Source organism: Solea solea, chromosome 20 (assembly GCF_958295425.1).
Source record: "Solea solea chromosome 20, fSolSol10.1, whole genome shotgun sequence".
Lineage (NCBI taxonomy): Eukaryota > Metazoa > Chordata > Actinopteri > Pleuronectiformes > Soleidae > Solea > Solea solea.
In genome coordinates this window covers 13,500,330-13,520,184 of record NC_081153.1, presented here as the reverse complement: position 1 = coordinate 13,520,184, position 19,855 = coordinate 13,500,330, and the positions used below count along the sequence as shown (strand labels likewise).

Here is a 19,855-nt window from a genome sequence, read left to right as displayed (position 1 = left end):
GAACGTCAAGATATGACATGTTTCCAACATGTATTAATGACAATGAACATCAAAACAATCACAATAAATCAATTAAATTGTATAATTTGCAATTTGCGTTGTTTCCAGCTACGATTTCGGTTTGAAATTGATCAACTGCTCGGCCCTATCACCTTGCAATTGGACCTTTGTTTGCAGTTTGGATGCAAAACCTACCTGGAACCTAAAGTCAATAAAGTCTTTATCCTGCATTACCAAGGAGTAACAGCCCCTACACAAATCTGAAAGACCCCAATGTTTATTAACTATCAATGTGTTTGTTGTAACAGAAAATGTATGTGATCAACCTTGTTGAAGATCCCTGTGAAAAGCAGTTATGTTTTATTTAAATAAAACATCCCAAAATGAAAATTACAGTGATAATTATCAGCTATTTAATTTACATGTTTACATTTTTTTGGCAGGTTAAACACACTGTTGTAAACTGTAGTCAGATTCCACTGTGTCAACTTATTTTAACATTGCCCACTAGATGTCAGCCTACTGCTAACAGTGCATTAGCCTATAACCTTTACTAAATAAATAAATAATAAAAAAAATCTCACTTTAACTGCATTTATTTCTGATGAAAACACTTAAACAATGGGCAATGTTTGTAGTGATATTTCACCTCACCGTGTCTGTTATAATTTGTCTTCACCGTGATTTTTTTTCCCTCCTGGTTTGGTCTTGAGTCTTTCAAAAGTGTATTTAGTCTGCATCACTGTGGACTATGCAGTGAAGATGTCTGTGAGAGAACGGATTCAGGGATTAAGGAATGTTCCCTCCCTGAATGTGTCAAATTAACCCCCTGTGACCCAGACAAATCACATACCAAACATACCTAGGTCTATGTGCTACTTGCTGCTGAGAAAGTGTGGACACGTAATGGTTTTGGCACGCGGCAGATTAAGTTTGGATGGCTTCACCTTATTCACACAACTGGGTGGAAAAGATCACATGAGCAAGAGGGTCTCACAATGACTTTTCCATGTATCTAATCACAGCTACCGAGACTTGGAAAGTTCTGCTGTCAAGTTCCATAGTAATGACTTTTTCCATTACTCCACAGTCTGTGGTAGCGCGAGCGTGCAATTAATTCAGAGATGAAATTAAAACACCACTGTGGAGACAGAGAACAGAGAGGGAGTATCCCAGAGATATGCGGTCGTCTTGCACCAGGCTTGAAATGTAGTGTATTTAAAATAAACAGGGCCTTGATTCAACAGCTTTACCTGTGATGATTATCCAGAAACTAACTGCAAACTAAATCGGTGACAGCTGCTACAAGATTTAATAGCTCTTCGAGTCACCTGAATCTCCGCGGCAGGGTTCGTCTCAGACTGGAAATGTTTGGTCTGCCACTTGTTTCATGCAGTACATCCGCAGTCAGAGACGATGACATGCTGTGAAAACTCACGAGAATGTTTGACAGTTCCTCATGTCAAATGCCGGAGGCAAAAGGTCTCCTCTCGTTAACTACCAGATGACCTCACAGGAGTCTGGTACTGTTGCATATGAGTTCATCAGTAAGTTCATTGCATTTATGAGCCTGTCAGTCTGTGTACATTCCCAGTTTTTTTAACTACTGGAATGAAACCCCGTCTCCTCCTCCTCTCCAATACTTGACTTAGAGGTTCACTAGCTGACTGTCAGACAGGCATCTTGAGTGTCTCCAGCTGCACAGGCGTCTGTGTGTGCGTGCGTGCGCGCACTACAGTTCCACGTCAGCTCCTGCTACAGCGAGCAGCTCTTCTTCTCTTGTTTGGGCGGTTTGACAGCAGCAGTATCTCTTTCCACATGGAAGACATCCAGATAGATTTTCTCCTGTTGGAGGTCTTCTGTGTCAAAGGAGAGCGCGGTATGACAGGAGAGAAGGAGGTGGATGTCCGTGTGACTCACAAAAAATGATGTGGTGTAATATTGTCATTCCTATTTAGATTGGACACACCTAAATGAAAGTGCAGGCCAAAACATTATTGAGGATTTCATGGTTTGTGGTTGCGAAAGAGACGGATGAGATATTGTAAATTGAGAGAAATGACTGCATGGACTGGACCTGTGGTTCTTGCAAACAGGCTATCAATAACACTTTCAGCAACTCAGTGTTTAGATATTGCATGCAACACAGGCTTCCCTTCATAATCTTTTTTTTTTTTTTTTAAATAGAGACATATATGCAGTAGTAAGAATTATTGCCAGTGCTTTTCCTGGAAAGCACAAAACACACGCGCGCACACACACACACCCCTGCAGATATTATGAAATTTTTTGATTTATATGCTGCCAAAGTCCATACTGAGAACTTTGATTGTGCTTTTGTGTGAGACTATATTAGGGAAAGCGCCGTAAAGCCACATAAGGACACTTTATTTTACATTATTTATCAGTTCTCCCTTTTACTACAACTTTCAGTGGAAAAAGCATGACGCTATCACTCAGTGAATGTGCCTACATGTACCAGCACAGAAACCCCCCCAAGAGCTCTTCAATGAGCTTCACAAACGCCGTTTGCCGCTCTGATAAGCTGGTCCTGCGTCAAGATATTATTGGTTTTTCCTCTGCGGTAATCAGCTGCCAAAAGAGCAGTCAATCACATCAGAGCTTTTCTGTTATTTGTGGCCTCTTCCTTCAGGTAGTGAGGCCCTCAGGGGCTAAAGAAATGTCTGTGTGTGTGTAATTCAACTTTATGATCAGTCCCTTTTGCCATAACAGTACGTAGGATGCTTCTAATTTAGTTCCACCTGGAATTATTTTGTTACCATGGAAACAAACGACTGCAAGTACCTCTTGTTAATTTACCTTAAAGGTTTTGCTGCTGCTGATGAGTGCAACTGATGAGGGAACCAATCGTTTTACATTGTTTTTCTTCCTCACGGAAAGGTAAGGAATTGATTGTGGTTTTTGTGCGACAGCTAAGCCAACTGGAAAAGTGCATGATGGCTTTATTATTAACAGACAAACACAAGTGTGCCATGAATCTTTTCCTCTATCTCTCCACCAGAAACACGTATTCCCTAAAATTCCAAACGACTCCCTTAAAGATACAAGAGCATCGCAAAGATTATGAGCAGAGTCAGTTACTTCACATCTGCTTCAGATAAAGGATAAAAAAAAATAACTGAAAAAAACTATTGGTGTTACGATGAGAGTGTGTGTGTCTAAAGTGCCTTTGTGAGGGAGAGGAATTAAATGTCCCTGGCAGCAGTCACTGTTGTAGGATGTCTCTCTTCCCAGAGTCAAAACACTCATACACTCATACACTGCAGCACCGCTGTGTGTGCAAATGTTATTGCACAAAAATGAACAGACAAGTTTCTCTTGGTCCCCTCAAACGTTGGCTTTCGAAAGAGACAATAGTGACGGTGACATCATTTGGCCACGGAAGTGTGCGAACAACAGGAAGTGGTAAAAACTGGTTTATTTTAACAGCTGACTGTCAGTGTTTGACACTCAACTTTCATCTTTCTCACTCACATTATGAGGAGCTTGCATGTGCAGTCAGAGAGATCACAACGCACAAGCGTCCCAGGAAATAAACATGGGTGTCATCTATCACGTATTAGTTTCAGTCTCACTCACAAATCAGTCTCAATCAGTCATCTGTCTCATGCCAGCTCATCGGCCTGAAACCCATCCATCTCGTTTTCTCCTCAGTTTCACAGAGTCTTGATTACCTTTCCGACTCCTTCCTGAAGCTAATTCTTTTTCATGGCTGTCACCCTGCTGGCCATTCTCCAAACACACAATGAATTACAAACTACACACACACACACACACACTGAAGACAACTCTGTGGATTTGTTTTTGGCAGTAAAACAACCTACAAACACTGGTTTCAGTGTAGTTTGTGAATGGTTTTGGTCTTGTGTAGCTTAAGTTATAGTTCAGACAGAAAGACTGCATTTCTGCCTCCTGCTAAACAAGGATAATTATATATTCTATCTCTTCTATCTGCTCCACCAGCTCGTACTAGTTTTCATTCTATCACAACCTGACATGTTCACATTGAGCCTATCACTAGATTCTTCTCAACTCATGATGCCAGCTCATCTTCTTCAACTGTCCAACCGGAAGACCTTCATGAGGCGTCCAAACTTCGTGCTGCACTCTTCATCACCAACACCTGCTGCCTTTATATGATATTGTAAGTACTTCATGCATTGGACCACTTCCAGTGTATTCTACTCTCTGTCATGGTCTATGTATCAGACTTCTGTTTATTCTGTTCACAGTAATTGCTTTTTTTATTTTTTATTTTTTTTTAAATACATATAATCCTATAATTACCCCTCTAAGAAAATATCAGGAATAATTTAAAGGTACTTAGCAGTTTACATTTTGTTTAAGTAGTAAAACATTTAACACATCTCTTTTATTACAGTCTATGGATAATGTGGCTTATATAAGAAGACACCAGCTGGGCTCATTTATGTTTTACCAAGAAATTAATTTCTTCCACAATGCCACGATTCTTGTGCTAATCATTTGTAGGGAGCCACGTGGCAAACAGCTGCTTAACATTATCCTCATGGAAAATTGACTTTTGTCCAAGAGGAACTCTCTCCACCCCGTGTGTTTGCTCGCAGTGCAGCAGCAGCAGTCAGGATGCTCTGGGCTCCAACGCAGCTGGAAGACGAATGACAGCTCAGCCATGTTGTTCCCTTGCATCCAAATGTCTTTCCCTTAACTGCTTCCCAGAAAAAGTCATTTAAGTCGCTGCCTGACCTGGGATGTCCAGACCTTGACGTCTCTCTTCTTTAAAAAAAAAAAATCTAAAGCAGGACGAGATTGCATGAAGTAAAACACAAACAGAAGGAGTAAAACTAGACAAATACAGAACATTAAAAGTGACAAAGGCAGTAGGGAGCACAGAGACTAAATACAGTAGGGAGACAGGACAAATTGAACATCAGGGACAGACAGACACTCATAGTGCAGGAAGAACAGGACAGGACACACAGGAAGTCACCAACACGAAGAAGAACAACAAAATAAAACAGGGACACCAGGGAAAGAGGGAAAAACCTGTCTTCTGATGCGATTGGAGTCCAAAAGTCCAAAATATCAATCCAGCAGGAAGTCCAGGAATTTGAATCTTGTAATTCCTTTCGAAAAACATTAGATCCAAACTTTATTGAATGCCATTTGCAAACATTACTGATTTATTTATTCATTTATTTTATGTTTTCGCTTGCCTTCCTCAGCTGGTCGAGACAGCCTTGAATATGGTTGTGTGTATTGGCTGAAGCCTTTGCTCCAACATTAAAGGTCATGTTCTCCTGCAATGTTCCTGAAGTGAACACATAGTGTTGCTGACAGTTTTCTTTGGAAGAACTTATTTCACCATTTCCAAGTGGTCATAAGCAGTCGCACTTGGTGAATGTAAGTTCCTTGTTCCCCTGATTAGTTTTCACTTTCTGTCACTATCTTTAAAACTGCACCGACATACAGTGCTCAGTATATCTAGACCTGTTTCTATTATACAGCTACAGAAAAAGGTCAGGGTTAGAGTTTTTTTGCACCAAATTAAAATTAAAGCATCAATGCGCGGGTTTCTTTGGCAGGAAATGAACTATATTTATGTGTGCTATATGTGTACAGAGTAAGAGAGAAAAACGAATACGCAGTCATAGGCGCTGGTCTGTAAAAATAAAGCGCTGTTAAAGATTATCTCCAAAGCATCTGGACTTAACCACTCTTTGAGGCAATGAAATCAACGGTCCGTTTCAATTAAAGGAAAGTGTGTTTGTGACGGCGCAAAAGCAAACTACCAGGATGTTTTGTGGCTCTACATCAGGCAACCAGCGCAGAAGTGATGAAGTCAGAGGTTTGGACAGCTGGCCTCAGGACAGAGAGAAGGACGTGGTGAGATTAGAAGCTTAATTAACAACAGGCTGTAGGAAGAAGAATCCCCTCCATCTACTAATTTCCATCATGTATCCCCCCTCACCTTTCCTTTCTTCAATTCCTACAGACAGAGACGTGGACGGGTTTCACCTCCTTGTTTTTTTTTTCGGGGTGGGGGGTGGCCAATGTTTTCCTCAGTGCTTATGGGAACATCAAACAACACTCAGAGACAGAGAACAAGGAGAACAAGAACTCAACTTTGAATTCCCCATTGTCTCTCCATAAAGTCATTTTTGAAGCAGGGGCTTTTGGCTAAGAACATGCAACGACGTGGGTGTCCGGTTTTCCTGGATTTGAGCTGTAACTCATCCTCTCTTCGCCTGCTGACGGCCTTTGTTTTCACTATGCACACACACACACACACACACACACACACACACAGCGATGATATGGATGATGGAGTATTGTTTTGCTTTTTTTTTTTCCCTCCTCTTTTTTTTGGTGAAAGTTCACAGATGGTCAGATGGAAAATAATCTCTTTATCTTTTCTTGTTTTTTTTCCCAGACTGGTTACACATGTTGTGGAGACGCAGCTCGGTGTTAGGAGTGAGTAATGCTGACTGGACAGCAGCCTCTGCATGGTGCAGCAGCAGTCATTGTTCCACCCAACACACACACACACACACACACACACACACACTTTTGTGCAGCTACACTTTTAAGGACTTGCATTAACCTTTATTCACTTGGACAGCCTAATCAAAGTGGCCTCCCGTAACCAGTTAATGTTTAACCCTAACCTTAACCTAACCACAATTCAAATCTTAACTTGAAACTCAACCAGTTCCTCAGAAATGAGATTCTGCCTCATTAGGACCAGGTTTCAGTTTCCACGAGGACTACTAGTGTTTATGCCAGAAAAGGTCCTAAAGAAGCAACAAATACAAGTTCACACACGCACACCAGCTTGACTTCCCGAAAGGTTACTTGCAGACAGATTTTATAAGTCTTTAAAACACAGCAGCCCAACTGTTTGATCGTTGACTGTAACTGAACAGAGAACGCTGAGCGTGGCTTGACTGTCACACACACACGGGTAGCCTCGTAAATTTAATTAAAACTAATGAATAATGTTTGGCCAGGTTGCCAGCTTGTGAGATACATTCTCTAACTTCTCGAAAGTGTTCCCTGAGGACATTAACACAGCGGCGGTGAGATTGCACATCCTCTTATTTTGTTGATGAGGACGATGATGAAAATGGACCTTTGTTCGCTTGGGAACCCTTAGAATGTATATTATCTATTTATTTATTTATTTATTTATTTATATGTTTATTTCGGTAAGATCACTCATCATCACACATCATCTTAGTGTAATTCACCCAATACACATAACCGAAAGGGAAAGCAGGAGAAGCAAAAGCTTATCTAGTCCCGCCCCCATTACCCACAGAATACATATTTTCATCTTCCAGTCACTTATTGAAGCAAAACTACTTGATTCACTCACACACACAAAAACAAAACAAAAGAAAACAAGGCAATCAGAGATGGCAGACTTCACCTCAACAAGCCTGTCGCCCTCTGTTGGTCATACTGGCAAGTGCGGAAACACAAACAAACAGACACACACACACACACACACACACAGATCCACATAAAACAATGCTTCACTCCCACTCTGTGGTAGGTGACAAAGTAACAATGATGAGGTATTTTGCAGCCTCATGTGTAAGATCACAAAGTTTAACTTTAAAGTATCTCATTTACATTTAGCAAGCGTTTTCTCACACTTGCTAAATGTAAAAAGACGCCTGTCCTCATTTAGACACAACTTCATCTTCAGTTCCTCTTTTCTTCTCAGTGAAGTGGTTTACATTATGTACACCAAGCTCCAAAGGCTGTAGAAATGACTCAGTGTAATGACAGCAGCCTATTTTCCCATTTGTGAATTTACATCAAATTTACCATTGCCATGTCTCCGACCTGCTCAACCCCAAATATCTTATAATGCATATAATGACAGCTGCTCTAATCCATGTTTTTATACAACTCATGGATCACTTGACTATGTGTGATAATGGGGTGGCTCATACTGATGATATCCATCCATCCATCCATCCATTGTTTACTGCTTTATCCTCCACGTGAGGGTCACACCCTGGACAGTCCATCACAAGGACACAGAGACACAGAGACAAACAACCATCCACTCTCACACTCACACCTACATTTACTTTAGCGTGTCCAATTTATCTAATCCCCAAATCTTCATGCTTTTGGACTGTGGGACGCACGCACGCACACACACACACATAAGGGGAACATGCAAACTCGGTCGGGACGCGAACCAGCAACCCTCTTGCTGCGAGGCAATAGTGCTAGCCACGCGCCGCACCGTGTGACCCACACTGATGTCAGAGGAATATCAACCTCTGTAGTTTCCGTGATTCTCAGCACAAATCTCTGTGTATCCTGACTTCCACTTTAATGGTCGATGGCTGCATTTCGATGAAAAACCTCAGATAAACCCACTAACTGCAAAAGAGCCAGTTATTTTCCTCGAAATGTAGTGGAGACTATAATTAGATAAAACAGATCAGGTGGATGATTGATTACTCCTCATGTTGTTTCCAAGCATTCACCACGGCCCAAGTTTACGCTGGTGTTTATTAACAACACTGATTGAAAAAAGGTTGATAGTTTGAAAGTGACTAATATTCACATCAGTTTATATACACATAATTATTATTAGCAAATAATAAAGTCCTCTTTTTACATTCACAACATTCTTCCACTTCCAGTTCACATCTGGAACACCCTCGCAACATTTCAAACGCACCATTGTCCAGTTCAACGTCACAGTCTTAATTGTCACCTGAGTCAAAGTGTAAATGATTATGTCATTTTCATTTTGGTGTGTGGGTTGGTTTAGCATATGTAGCAGTTCAGATATCAGCACAGCCCCTCTGTTGATGTTGGAAAGGAAGTGTAGGTTTCAAAGAAGGAAGTCCCTCTACATGTCGTCTTCATAGTGCATAACTCCCAGGCCGTTTTCAGGGACAGTGTACACAGATTTACTCTTGGCCTTCCTGCTCTTTGCCCGTTTCTGTGCGGAGTCCTGACTCTCAGAGAAGGACAGGTAGGCGGCGATGCTGTTTCTGACTCCGTAGCTCACCATGTTGTCACCGCAGCTGTCCGTGCTGACCAGCTGCCGCCTGTAATTATCAGATGACAATAACAAACAATAAGAACAGACATTTTATGACTAAGTCTACTGATATTGATGTTTCCTATAGCTGTTATATATAAAAAAAATGTTTGGAACTATCACCCTTCTGTTTTTTCAATGTGAAATATCCCAACCGTTCTAGAATGATTTGGATATTCACTTTTTTATATCTGCAGATTATTTGTTATAATCTTAATTTATTAGACAGCAGAGATGGGAGCAAGTCACACATATGCAAGTCTCAAGTCTGAAGTCAAGTCGTATGAACATAGAAGATGATTTTGCTGATGTTCCACATTTAAATATGATACAAATGAGTTTTATCAGTAACAGAAACACTGCATTACTCATACAATGTAAGGACTGCGTCATGGTCCCATACAACTGAAGTTTATATAAAAAAGATAATTAACATCAATAAAATGAAAATAAATAAAACTACAGAGCCTAAAATGTAAAGAATACTGATGTTAAAGCATGGAAATTCATTTCAGGCTAAAGAGAGGTCACGTTTTTCACACTTATCAAAACCAGTTTTTGACTCACCAAGACATGAACTAGTGTTAGATTAAAATAGCAACCAACTGACTTCCTGTCTTACCTTCATTTGTGGGATTTTAAGTGTCGCTCGGTTGCCAGGTTTGTACACAAGGCCGCAAAAGCAGACACCCAATGTTTATCGTTAAAAATTGTAACATTAACCCATTGAGAAAGGGTAAATATTCCATGAGTCAAAGTCATTTCGAGTAATTTTAGTCAAGTCTGTTACCGACATAAGTCTCAAATCCTCAAATTTGGGACTTAAGTCCTCCACCTGATGTCATTGGTGTCAATTTTTGTGTTATTAAATCCAAAATGAACTAAAACAACCAGGCAAATAAACGTGTTTAAATATCTACACTAGACCTGTAGTTCATTTCAACTCTACTCTACTGTTTTGAATCTTTTCTGTGTGAAATGTGACCAAAGTCATCACTTGGTACCTGTCGACTTTCCTCCAGTCAAAGTTGTGGCGCATGACGACAGGCGGAGCTACGTCCGACTGTGGGGTTGTGCCCGACAGACAAGGAGTGGTTAAGACACAACACAGGCCGTCTGCTGTGTCTGCAAAGGTAAACATAGATTACAACTATTATACTGCTCCCAATCAGGCAAATGGCATATTTTGATATTTGCATTCTCACAAGTTATTGCTCAAGTGTACATTCGAACGCACCCTGTGAAGGGTTGTACGCACCGGCGGTCGTTATCAGGCACACATATTTATCTCATTTCCTGTTTTCTACCAAAAATGATCGGTCATAGCAGGAAGTAGTCTAAATATAAAGCTGAGAACTGATAAGAAACAGTTCCATTTAAAGAACGTGCTATTCTCAGTTTACGAGTATAGAAGTCTGTTTGTTTTACACGTACAATTCATTTCAATTTGTTTATTGCCACGACGTTTGTGTTTGTGTTTGTGTTTGTGTTTATGCATCCACTCACCAGAGTAGTGGTTGATCATATCCTCAAGGCACTGGAAAGTGAGACGGGGCGAGATGTAGTACCAGCTGTTGTCCAGTCTGGAGATACGATAGTGCTTTATGCTCCTGTGCTTCACCGAGAGTGAATACGTGCCTGCAAAAGAACAAGTCACGTGAACGCCGGTCCTGCACTGCCTGTGTGTGTTTTTATTCAGTCCTTTATTTTACATCATACACACTGTTTGTTACCTGTTTGTGTCTAGTTTTTGAGCTAAGCTAACTGGATGTGACCTGCAGCTTCACATTCTTACAAAACTATCTCACTTGTCAATGTTTTATGTTGATGTATTCACAGACAGAAAACACTCGGTCTTGTTTGTGCTCTGATTCTATTTGTCTCCATTTACCCACAGTTTCGTATTCTGACGTTTGTACTTTAACTGCACTGCACGTACTCTGTGGTGGAGAAGTGATATCTAATTTCATTGTTATTGACAAAGAAATGACATCACAAGAACCTCAAACCATGTGGGTGAAATTCCGACAAATGAAAGCTTTTTACACCAAATTACACAAAAAAAAGGTAAAAAAAAAAAAAAAAACATTCTTTTTTTCTTTCCTTGAGAATTCATATTTTTCTGAAACATCAGCAAATCACTTTTTTTTTTTCCTGTTTAAAAGTCCACAAACTTTTAAACTCTTGTTTTTCTTGTCTTTTTCATGACTTGGATCAGACTTGCCATGTTTTCTCTGCAGTCACTCTTTATTTCAGAGACATTATAAAGACTCTTACCTCTCTCACTGGTGCTCTCCCGCACTAGAAAGGATCCCACTCTGTTCACGGGGAGAAGCAGCAGCTCCTCGGCTTTTTGCCTCTCCACCCTTTCAAACAGCCAACTGACAAAAACAAAGCCATTCTCTGAACGTTCATACACAAATTCTACCACTGAAATCCAGGACAATGAATATCGTTGTTTGATCATATCTTCTCTTGAAGTCTCATTGGACATTCTGACATTTAGGTTCAGAAAACTTGACAAAGATAGTTTCTGTACTTGAACTTACCCATGGTAGACTTTTGCCACATGACTATTGGGTATGTAGTTTTCCTTCCCTGTTTGGACGGAGCAAACTCTCAACCAATAAGCCTCCCTGTTCACCATAGAAACACAAAGAGGAATCATTGACAGCTGACCTTTCGAGCACTTCTCTGATCTGTGGGTCTAAACGATGTTTTCTTTCTTATTTTATTTCCTCAAATGCACCCGTGTCGACTATTCAAACATGTTCTTACTGTGCGAGGACTCTGAGTTTCTCCCCCATTCTGTAAATGGGCGCACTGATGTCAGGAGACGGGTAGTCTTGAACCACCACCACCGTGTCGTCCTCTAAGCCTGCCGAGAACAATATTTACAGCAATTACAAATAGACAAATACAAACGTTATCTTCCATCAAAACCACCACGCTGAAATTCAGCTACTTCATTTAGAGACTTTACTCTTTAAGCTGTCACCAATAAAAATGTTTCATAAAAGCAGAGCGTATTACTATTTCTTGTTAGAAATCCAGTTTGGTTTTTTTTTACATGCAAACAGTACACATACGAAAGTTGATAATGCTTCAATATTGTCATGCAAATTGAAGCCAGCAATTCACATCCGCTTTTTGATGTTACTTGAATACATAAATTCCTTATTTCAAGTATTTAAAATAAAAACGTGTATGGAAATATGTATACGAATGAAAAACAGTTGAAGTAAAGGGTAGATCTTACTCTTTTGAGAGCCGTCGAGGTTTTGAGTGTTGATCTTGTCCGTGGCTGTGAGTCCTCTCATCATGTTCCCCATCCTCCACATACACTCCAGCCTGAAGTGAGAAGAATTGTCATGTAACAACTTATTTAACAAATTTTAAAAGAAAAACCACGAAACTTCTCTCTTCTTCTCCACCGCAAACTTTGCAACTTCCTGCAAGATCACAACTTAAACCAACACTCGACTTACAGAGACATTGCAAAATGGGAAAAGCTGAGGCCTCGATGTGATCAGACGCGAGTTTCCAGTGAAACATCTCTCACTCCATGTTCTGACACCCAACAGTGTCATGATGACATTGTAGAAATGTGTATGTTGCACAATCCGCTTCCCAAATTGCAAAATAAATGTTGACTATTTGATTCATCATATATGTGGGAATAGAAACATTCCACCTGTACAGAAGCTTTAATCAGGGTCAAAGTAGATGCGAGGAAATGAGGACACCGACCTGTAGGAGTTGTAGTTTGACTGCTGTGTTGGCATCAGGTGTGGAACGACAGACGCTGGCCCAGACAGGACATGGTCGCGCCGTGTGTCAGGCACTAGAGAAGTACCATGTTCACAAAATGTTTACAGGAATGACCCGTCACAGAGGGTAGCTGCAGCTCTGCATCTGACGGAACACTCAACTTCCTGTGCTGAAATGAGGAAGAGGGCCGACACAACTGAGACACACACGCACACACAGCAGATTATGAAACAAGTGCGAACACAACAGCTGACTATATTTAGAGTCATGGAAAATGTTTCATGTCAGATATCGTTTTATATCTTCAGTTCAGATCTACGACAATTTGTTATTTGTGCCGGGTCGTTGTTGTTATGGAAGATATAGAATTCTCTTCTTGAATATTTCTCCATATTTGACTTCTAGTGTCCCGCTGGGCTTTTAAAAGACATTTTTTTCTCTGTGCTTCGTCAGGGACAAATAGTTTGGCAGCAAACAAGAACTCCAAGAAGTTACAGGTCTCTGAAAGAAGTCATTTCATAGTTACTGTCCTGACATTTTCCACTCACAGATGGGCTGATATTGAACGAGCCTCTTCCTTCTTAAATATTCTCATCATGATTTTAAAAAAGCAGATTGAGTTCTACAAATTGGAGCTGTCATGACATGATTTACATGTACTCTGATGTTATTTTGAGACAGCTAACCAGTTTCGCCCAGTGGAAGCAACATTTCACAGGTTTTATGTTTTGGTGGGACAGCCAGAAGTCTGGCGTGACAAGCTGCCACATGTGATTATCTGCATAAAAACATGTGTCTAGACACAGAAACAAGGGAAAGCAGAAAAATAAGAGTCAAGTGCACTGAGGAACCCATCCATCTCATATCGTCCAACGGCTTTGGAGTCAAAGCTCAAACAAAAGTACATTTTCCGTCCATATTAAAATCAAGATCAGTTCACTCCAGACCACGATTCTCCTGCCACCTTTCCATCTGTGAACGCCAAACTGTGATGAAAAACAAACTTAAAAACAGCAACATGAGAACGTTTAAAGAAACTTATCTTCCATAAATCATAAAAATACTGCTTTCATTTACAACTGTGAGAAAACACTGAGCTGGCTGTGCTTTTTCTGGGCTTCCTGCTCTCAGTGTGTGTGTGTGTGTGTGTGTGTGTGTGTGTGTGTGCGCGCTACCTTTCAAAGACTATTTCTGGTATAAACACTGTCCTTGTCAGGACCATTTGTCTTCATGAGGACCATACTCTGGTCCTAATGAGGCAGAACCTCATTTCTGAGGCTCTGGTTATGAGACAAGGTAATATTGAAAGGTTATGGTTCAGCATTAACTGGTTATGGTTAAGGTCAAATAGAAGGCCTTGTTTAAATCAATGCAGTGTCCTAAAAAAGAATAGCTGTGCAAACCTGTGTGTGTGTGTGTGTGTGTGTGTGTTTGGCTTATGAGAAGAGTTATTTCTGCTAAAGGTAGGAAAAGCTTCTGTGGCTTGTTGGCAACTGCTGTCAGAGGCTAGGACGTGAACTGATGTGGCTGCAAAAGAAGGAAGGAAGGAAGTCTTCATCAGCTTTGGATGAAAATACATACAAGGTCACCATGCAGATTATGCCTTACAACTATATCTAGAGTAGAATTTGCAGCATTTCCTATATGGCCAGTTTTACACAATTTCAGACAACATTTTAACTTGTCCTCATGTGCACAATTGTTTCTTAAAAGGGTTGTTTCAGCAGAAACACTTCCCTATACCAACTATCGTGTTAGTTATGTAACATCTGTGCTGCACTAGCCAATACCAAAATAAATGACCTAAAAATGTCATATTTTTACAAAAGTATTTTGTAAAGTCTGTGTGGAGTTGGCATGTTTCCCCTGTGTGTGTGTATGTGGGTTTTCTCCAGGTACGTCCCACAGTCAAAATACATGCAGAGATTAATTGATGGGATCGGCTCCAGCGACCCCGTGACCCCGGATAAAGTGGTAGAAAAATGAAACCACAAACAGAATAAAAGGTCAATTACGGCTCAAACAACGAGACTTTGGTTTTTACTGTGTGTGTGTGTTTTTTTTTAATCCAGGCTCTGGTTCTTGTCACTGAACGTACCAGGTCCATGTGAGCGTTTTTGAATAACACAGGTGAAAGTCAGCCAGTGGAGCAGTCCACATTAACCTCCTGCTCAAAGGACTCTCTGTTGGATCAAGATGAGAGAGTAATTCCTCCCTGAGTTGAGATAATTCGATCTACATGTGGAAAAAAAATTCAAAAAGAAGTCAAATATGATCCTTTCTTCTAAATAGTGAAAATAATACCTTCCTTTTAAAAACTCCTCACCGTGGCAATGTTGCAGGTGTTACACTGGTATTATGGGTTATTTTTTTTGGCTGTCAGAGACTCTCTTCATGTGGTTTTATTAAACAGCTCTGCATGATTGATGTCCCAACGCTTGTTTATCACACATTTTGGGGAAGTTGTAAACTCTAACTTTGAAGACGGCCAGTGATTTGTTAGCGTTTTTTCTCTCTCTGGGCAGCACGCAGAGACAGATGCTGGCTTTGTCCACAGTCTGCATGTGTTTGAACAATTCAAGGAGTCGTGATTACCACACCCTCCGTCTAAATTCACAAAATGACTGTCTGCAAGGAATTTCCATCATCATTTATTTTTTCTGAACCAACACACGCTGGGCGAGAGGTGAGCGTTGCTATAACGAACCTCTCCACAGTTCGGCCTGTCCCTAAAAACAATACACATTCCACATGCTCGGACAACGGTAGTTAACCCTCGTGTGGTTGTGATGTTTTCTCTCTCTCTCACTATATAATGAGCAGTATCTAAATCCAGCGGCAAATCTGACCCCGCTGGACCCCAAACCACAGCAGTGACAGTAACGGGGCGTGTGTTGAGTGTATCTGCTGCCTTTTCAGCCACAGTTTTATCCACAGACTTTATAGGTTTGAAACTCTTAGAGCCAAAAAGCACTTCTATAAAGAAACCCAAACGCTCTGCCAGTGAGCCTGTAATCATTAATGTAACGTGGTTACTGCATGTGGGTCGCGCAGGCATCTGGAGCGTCTTATCCACCAAACCATCTGCACAAGTAATCAGTCCTCCCTGCTCCTCACGTCCGTCAATGCATTCCTGCAGAGAGCTTTTCAAAAATCGTTCCTCGGAATAAAGCCTGTCGTTTCAGCACTGTCGTTTCTCTTGGCTTATTTTGCGATTTCAAATAGACATAATCACATAGCCGTGTGTCCCCCGAGCACACCTCAGCAGAATAACTGTGGTAACATCCCTGGTCACACAAATTGGATTAAACTGCATTAAGAAATCGGAGTGCATATTTTAAAACCTCTCCATCATTATCACGGAGTTGGAGAGGAAGGAGAGAGAGAGAGAACACAGACGTGTTGTCCTGTGTTTCAGTTTTTCTCTGGCAGCATAAACATAAGCACAGACACCGCAGTGTCTCAGTGAATCAACAACAACAACAACAACTCGCGGACCTGAAAACCTTCCCAGAGCTCAGACATTCAGTCCACTTAATAGTGTAGGAAAGTATTTCTCATAGGAATGACATCACTGACATTACTGTGAACCACCATTAAAACAAACGCCAGCACTGGGCCATGTCTGAGGAGATAGGAGGCTGGGACCCTCCAGCTGACCACAAGAATAGCTGCGGTGTGACTGACACTGAAGTGACTCTCCTGTCTCGTTCATGTACGCAGTGACCTTTAAATCTATCCCCTGTTTTTGGCTGGACAGGAATAGTCATTTTATGCATGTTCAGCCTGTAATTAAGTCACTATATGATAGTTGGAATTGTTTGTGGCTGTGCTTTCCATGCTGTAGTGGACCAAGGGAAACAATACAGACTGTCATCCAACATGTCTGGGTTGTTGTTTTTTTTTAAATTTGGTTTCTTACTGATATTTGTGTTAGACTGAGGCTGAGGGGAGACCTAACACACTGTATTCTGCTCACTTTCCACACAGCTGTATCACAACTGTTTGCGGCTAATGCAAATGCACTATATTTGTCAAACGATCAACCTTCACAACGTTGTCATCTATTTAAAATAATGTCTTTGCTCTGTTCCCTCCTCGTCCTCCGCTGTCACCATTTAAACACCAGACAGACAGAAAAACCTGTTTTCTCTAGGGTCATTTCCTACAAGAGAAGAGGTGGTGCAGTGATTAGCACTGTCGCCGGCAAGATGGTTTTTCATTCGGTTCAAATCCCTGTTCCGACAGGAGGCTTTTCTGTGTGTTTGTATGTGCTCCTTGTAATTGTGTGGGTTTTCTCTGGGTACTCCAGCTTCCTCCCACAGTCCAAAGAACTGCAGATTGGGGTTAGGTTAATTTGAGACTCTGTGTTGTCTGTAAGTGTAATATGAATGGTTGTTTATTTTTGTATGAAGGCTCCTCAGTTGGCTGACGACCTGTCCAGATATAGCCTGTCCCTCACCTAACGTCAGCTGGGGAATTGGGGGGGGAATTTGCATGAACAGCAAACAGAATAAGGAAACTAAACGTCCCAGCGGTAACTGACGCATTCTGACTTTTACCAGCTCAAAAACACCGCAGTGCAACGCAGTAACCTCTGAATGAATAACGACTTCCCACTTCCAAGGGTTCAGCCGAGAAGTCAACAGTTGTTTGGTTTTTCCTTTCTTAACACTTCACAGGACTCGCTCCAGAGAACTGCTTCCACACGCTGAGCCGTCAAACTTTGATGTGTGGAACCTGTGGCGTCTCCAGAGTCAGAAATGTTCCGCGAAGGTTACTCCGGGGCAGATTTGACATCATGCGCCCATTAGTGGATCAGGTCCCATCGTGTGCTAATTGTGCCATTACACTGAGTGTCGCTTCACTGCAGTGTGAGACGAGAGAAAGTGTTTTCTCGTGTCAGGGCTTCACTCTGTCATCAGTGAAGTCATGAGGGCCACCTGTGCATCGTGGCTGCCCCGCCTACCACACGCTCTCACACGCACACACACACACACGCGCACACATGCATACATCAGGGATAATGCCAGCCTTCACCATCCAGGGCACGGTAACTATTGGTTACCTCGCCAGCCAAGCCCATAATAAGAGTCTGCATCGGTGCACCCAGTCACTCCCTTCAGCCGTTCCAGATGGGAGTTCACTGCTCGTTGCTGCATCATCATCTATTACCCGGTCATTACAGCTATTTTCACCATGTATGTTTGCACTGTGCACCTGTAAATGTACACGCACACACAAATGTGCAGGGCGCAGGGCGTGTTTTTTAAGACATGTAAAAAGCCCCAGAGCCAAATCTGATAAAGGCTTTAACGCTGCAGTCGGCTTTGGCGTAAGTATGTGTTCTCACACGGCAAACGTGTAACGACTTACGAGCAATAAGAGGAATGTAATCAGTCAAAGTCCCGTGTAAATAGTGACATGTAAGTGCGTGTTGACCGGCTGGATAGGAGTTTGGTTGCGTGTAATAACTCACACAAACAAACCCGTGCGTGTTTTATGTTCGAGAAATCGGTTACATAAGAAATGACACTAAACATTCTTTCCCTCTGGCCGGATTTCAAAATTGTTCAGTTTCTGTGGACACTCCGGCCAGATCATTTGGTTTATTACTTTCTTGAGAAACAATCCACAGTGGAACTATATATATAAAAAAAAAAATTGTTGGCAACAGTTTGGAAAGGTACGGTCCATTTAGTTTTAAACCACTGCTGTCAAGCTTTTCAGCTCACAATTGAATGCTGTGCACTGTGCACAGTAGCAACGGACGGGAAAATCACTCTGTCAACACTGAAGAGGGAGCGCTGAAGGTTGAAAGGGTCAAGGCACACGACCTAAAAGCTTCATAATGTGTATTTTACTTCATTTCACTTAGTTGTCATTTATTTTCTTGCATAACTGCATATCTCTTTATCTGGTATGGAGCAACTTTCCTCCCTGGTATGAATAAAGTATTCAGATACTGATTATATGAATAACTTACAAGTCAAAGCACTGTTTTTACGTCTGTCAAATAAAGCAATAGGTCCAACTGTCATCCTTAAATTCAAAATGGAACGCACGTGCAATCCAGTGCATTCAGGTATTTGACATGGTCTGGTATTAGCAGCATATGGTAAAATTGTCTGGAGGCCTTTGCTGCAACAATGATGTTCCAGAATAAACAGTTGAGCAATAGCCTTCCTCTGGAGTTGCACGCATGTTTCTCTTTGGATGAACTTTTCAAAAACTAACAACCGACCTAACAGGCAGGCAAATAGACCGCCTGGTGTTCGTTCCACTAACTTGACCATCACTGTAATGCGATTCCTGTCATTTCCTTTCGTTCCTGGCATTCCTGACTGATGTTTTTAACTTTGGAACTCACCCTGTCACACACTGGCCACAGCTCACTTTCCCTCATCAGACTGCAGGAAATGTTACAGAGCCACAGTTTTTATGTGAGGGAACTAAAGGTCAAACTTAAAGTAACTATGGAGGATTGTTTTTTTGTTTGCAGAAGACTGGAAGAATTTGCACTCAATCTGCAACAGATAACTGTGCTCCACCTGTCAGCAGCCAAGGAGAAACAGACCCCAGATTGCAGCAATTCACTGACTTAATGTCTCATTATTACTTCATGGCCGTGTGTGGAGTCTACTGAAGCGACGTCCACAGTGTCCAACTCTACGCAGGAGAAAAGGTCAAAGGAAAAAGTCGGGAGCTATTTTTTTTCCTCAGATTTCCAGTCTGCTTACGTCAGTGTATGAAAATGGACCCAAAAAAGAAAAACCCTGTCGTTCCATATAGCCGTCAGCTACATACAGATATTTAAAGTGTAGATTCCGATGTGGAAAAGTTATTCAATGACTTCACCTCTCCTTGAGAAAATCCTTCACGCATTCTGGCAGCCTGATCATAATCTTGTGTCCTCACCTCCACTTTCACTTGTGCAGCTGAGCATTATAAACATTTAGGTATTCACATCTGTAATCGACCATTGCATTTTGACAATAATATAAA

The 19,855-nt window shown here is 41.4% G+C and overlaps 1 protein-coding gene across 1 annotated transcript; it reads right to left on the bottom strand.

Annotated features, from left to right (window-relative positions):
* Positions 1-8,519: 8,519 nt before the first annotated feature.
* Positions 8,520-12,994, bottom strand: sla1a (Src like adaptor 1a). Its single transcript, XM_058619364.1, has 8 exons — positions 12,830-12,994; positions 12,339-12,430; positions 11,858-11,957; positions 11,629-11,715; positions 11,357-11,460; positions 10,586-10,717; positions 10,084-10,204; positions 8,520-9,086 (listed from the first exon to the last, which is right to left on the bottom strand). The coding sequence occupies exons 1-8, from the start codon at positions 12,862-12,864 to the stop codon at positions 8,885-8,887; spliced, it is 873 nt and encodes a 290-aa protein (XP_058475347.1). The 5' UTR covers positions 12,865-12,994; the 3' UTR covers positions 8,520-8,884.
* Between the last annotated feature and the right edge of the window lie 6,861 nt (positions 12,995-19,855).

What these genes read in the sequence shown, in the direction of transcription:
- sla1a (XM_058619364.1), bottom strand. Translation starts at nt 12,864, where the DNA reads ATGCCAACACAGCAGTCAAACTACAACTCCTACAG. An exon ending in GTGGCAAAAGTCTACCATGG is followed by an intron (nt 11,461 to 11,628) that starts GTAAGTTCAAGT and finishes TGTTTTTGTCAG; the next exon opens with TTGGCTGTTTGAAAGGGTGG. An exon ending in GGAGAGCACCAGTGAGAGAG is followed by an intron (nt 10,718 to 11,356) that starts GTAAGAGTCTTT and finishes GTTCTTTTGCAG; the next exon opens with GCACGTATTCACTCTCGGTG.